The 2,799-nt window shown below is 35.6% G+C and overlaps 1 protein-coding gene across 3 annotated transcripts in view; it reads right to left on the bottom strand.

Annotated features, from left to right (window-relative positions):
- The window catches only part of PCDH15 (protocadherin-related 15), a 1,066,306-nt gene that overhangs the window by 341,886 nt on the left and 721,621 nt on the right, over positions 1-2,799 (bottom strand). For all 3 annotated transcript variants that reach the window (XM_006831105.1, XM_006831106.1, XM_006831104.1), the window contains one exon: positions 2,538-2,666. In XM_006831105.1, the coding sequence (XP_006831168.1) occupies positions 2,538-2,666 (129 nt within the window). The remainder of the gene's footprint in view (positions 1-2,537; positions 2,667-2,799) is intronic.

Raw genomic sequence — 2,799 nt, 5'->3', positions numbered from 1 at the left:
AATACATCATGTGATTTTCTAACTACTACTTCCATCAGTACTGATGATGGATCCAAGCAAAACGAAGTCTTTAACAACTTCTATCTTTTCTCCATTTATCAGGATATTATTTATTGGTCCACCTGGGAGGATTTTGGTTGTCTTTACATTGAGGTGCAATCTATACTGAAGTCTGTGGTCTTTGATCTTCATCAGTAAGTATCTTGAATTCTCTTCACTTCCAGTAAGCCAAGTTGTATCATCTGCGTCCTGTGGTAGTTCATGAGTCTTTTTCCTGTTCTGATGCCACGTTCTTCTTCATATGATCTATCTTCTCAGATTATTTGCTCAGTACACACACTGAATAAGCATGGTCAAGGAATACAACCCTGGTACCTAGGTTTTCTATTTTAAAACTTTCAGTATCCTGCATCCTCTTGCTCTTTTCCTCTTGGCTTTTATACAGTTTTTACTGTAATCATTATTAAATGTTACAGAATTTCCATTCTTCACAATATTATCTATAGTTTGTCATAATTCACATAATCAATAGCATTTGCATAGTTAATAAAATACAAGTACACATCTTTCTGGCATTCTATGCTTTCAGCCAAGATCCAGTTGACATCATCAGTGATATCCCAAGCTCTACATCCTCTTCTTAATTCAATCTGAATTTCTGTCAGTTTCCTCTTGATGTACTGTTGTAACCATTTTAAAAATATTTTAATCAAAAATTTACTTGCATATAATATTACAGATATAGTTTAATGATTCCCTCATTCCATTGGGTCACCTCTCTTTGGAAAGGGTACAAAAATGGATCTCTTCCAATTTACTGACCAGGTAGGTGACTTCCAACTTTCTTGGCATAATGGATGAGTGGGAGACTCCAGTGCTGCCTCACTTTGCTGACAGATCTCAATTTGTATTCTGTCACTTTCTGAAACCTTGTTTTTCACCAGTGCAGCTTGGACTTCCATTGGTTCTTGATCATATGCTACCTCTTGAAATGGATGAACATCAATAATTTCCTTTTGGTACAGTGGCTGTGTGTATTATTTCCATTTTTTTTTTTTTTTGAAGCTTTTAGCATCATACAATATTTTGCACACAGAATTCTTTAATACTGCAGATACCCTTTGAAATTTTCTGTTCAGCTCTTTTATTTTCTTTCTTCCATTCATGTTAGTTTCTCTGTGCTCTAGAGCAAATATCAGAATCTGACATACATTTTGGTCATTTCTTTCTTTCCCTTTTTTTTTAAATGACCTATTGTTTTCTTCCTGTAAGATGCTCTTGATGTCATCCCATAACTCTTCTGGTTTTCAGTCAATAGCATCTAATGCATCGACTCTATCTATATCCCATAAAGATCTGCCTATTGTTTCACTGAAAATGGAGCCAGGGGCTCATTTCTAGACCTATGGGTGAGTAAGAGCTGTAGTCTGGGATGGTTCAACAGTCTCTATCCAACCAGTTTTGAGCTTTGTTCCTTATTTTCTTTTCCATTCTATTCAGAAACTTCTAGTGTGATACTTTTCAGAGTAGCTGGTAGTGGTAATGGGATACCATCTAGTTCTCCTGATTTCAGAATCCTGAAGACTGATGTTCATGTGATCTATTAGTCCACTGGACTGATTGTTGACATATGCCTTCAGTTTCTTTCATTTTTCTTTCCTCCAGATAGGTAAAGAATAATAATTGCACCTTATTGGCCTGGCCACTCTCAGGCTTTTAAGACTCCAACTGCTACCCACTGACATAGGGTGTAGAACACTGTCTTTGTGGACTACGTTATGAGGACTGACTTTTGATCACTGTGCCATATGCCCTTAAGATACATTTTTTAATAAAACCTATCATATACATTTTTTTCTTTTTCTTTTTTTAGAGTCCTAGTGCAGTGCTGCTACAGGATAAAGACCGAAAGGTCCATTTGAACGTCAAGGTCAGTGGTTCTAACTCACTAGTTGCTCCTCAGACACCTGACTTGACAGCAATTAACAACAACATATTATACATTTAGATTTAACTTACTAAGCTTGTTGATTTACATTTTATAATGTAATTATTGATTAATTGGACATGATCCTTTTGTTATTAAATATATATTTTTTTTAATTTACTGGAATTATAATAAAAGAATTCAAACAAATCTATAATGAGTTATGTTGTTAAAGTCTAGATTTAGAAATTCATACCTAAAAATAAATATATTTTTATAAATTTTCTTATGACATAAAAGTATCTTTAGAATATAATGTGTACCTTATGTTTTACACAAACCCTTTGTACAACCCATTACAGTTTCATTTCTTGTCATGTTCTCCAGGCTTCTTCCTAAACCTATTAGCCAGGTCCTGAAGTTACTTTGATGAATACCTGCTTTTCTCTGAAAACAGAGACAGCCCTTTCAGAGTTAGCGTGTACTGGGACTTGAACATAGTGCTCTAGATCTCCCAAGGGAGGGTACAGTTTGAGAGTATGAAGTGTTGTTTTGAAGTACCCTCCAGTTAATTGCAGCTTGGCTGAAGATATATAAATACTCCACTTACCCTTACTTGACCCACAAAGGCATTGGCTTCTTCCTCCACCACAGACAAATTTCTAGGCAGATATGGATCAAACACTGGAGCATTATCATTGACATCTGTCACCACCACGTTAACTGTGGCAGTTGAGGTCTGGGGGAAAAAAAGGAATACATGTGTGAAGAGATTTTTCAGTTTCAGTTCAGTGAAGTGGTCGTTCTTACACTGGTCTATGAGCATCTCGTTTCATTACTATTCCTATCCCATGACTTCCAAAAAAAAAAAA

Source organism: Chrysochloris asiatica, unplaced genomic scaffold (assembly GCF_000296735.1).
Source record: "Chrysochloris asiatica unplaced genomic scaffold, ChrAsi1.0 scaffold00003, whole genome shotgun sequence".
In the NCBI taxonomy this organism is placed as follows: Eukaryota; Metazoa; Chordata; class Mammalia; order Afrosoricida; family Chrysochloridae; genus Chrysochloris; species Chrysochloris asiatica.
Note: the sequence above shows the minus strand (reverse complement) of the source record. Positions and strands in the feature narration are given on the sequence as shown.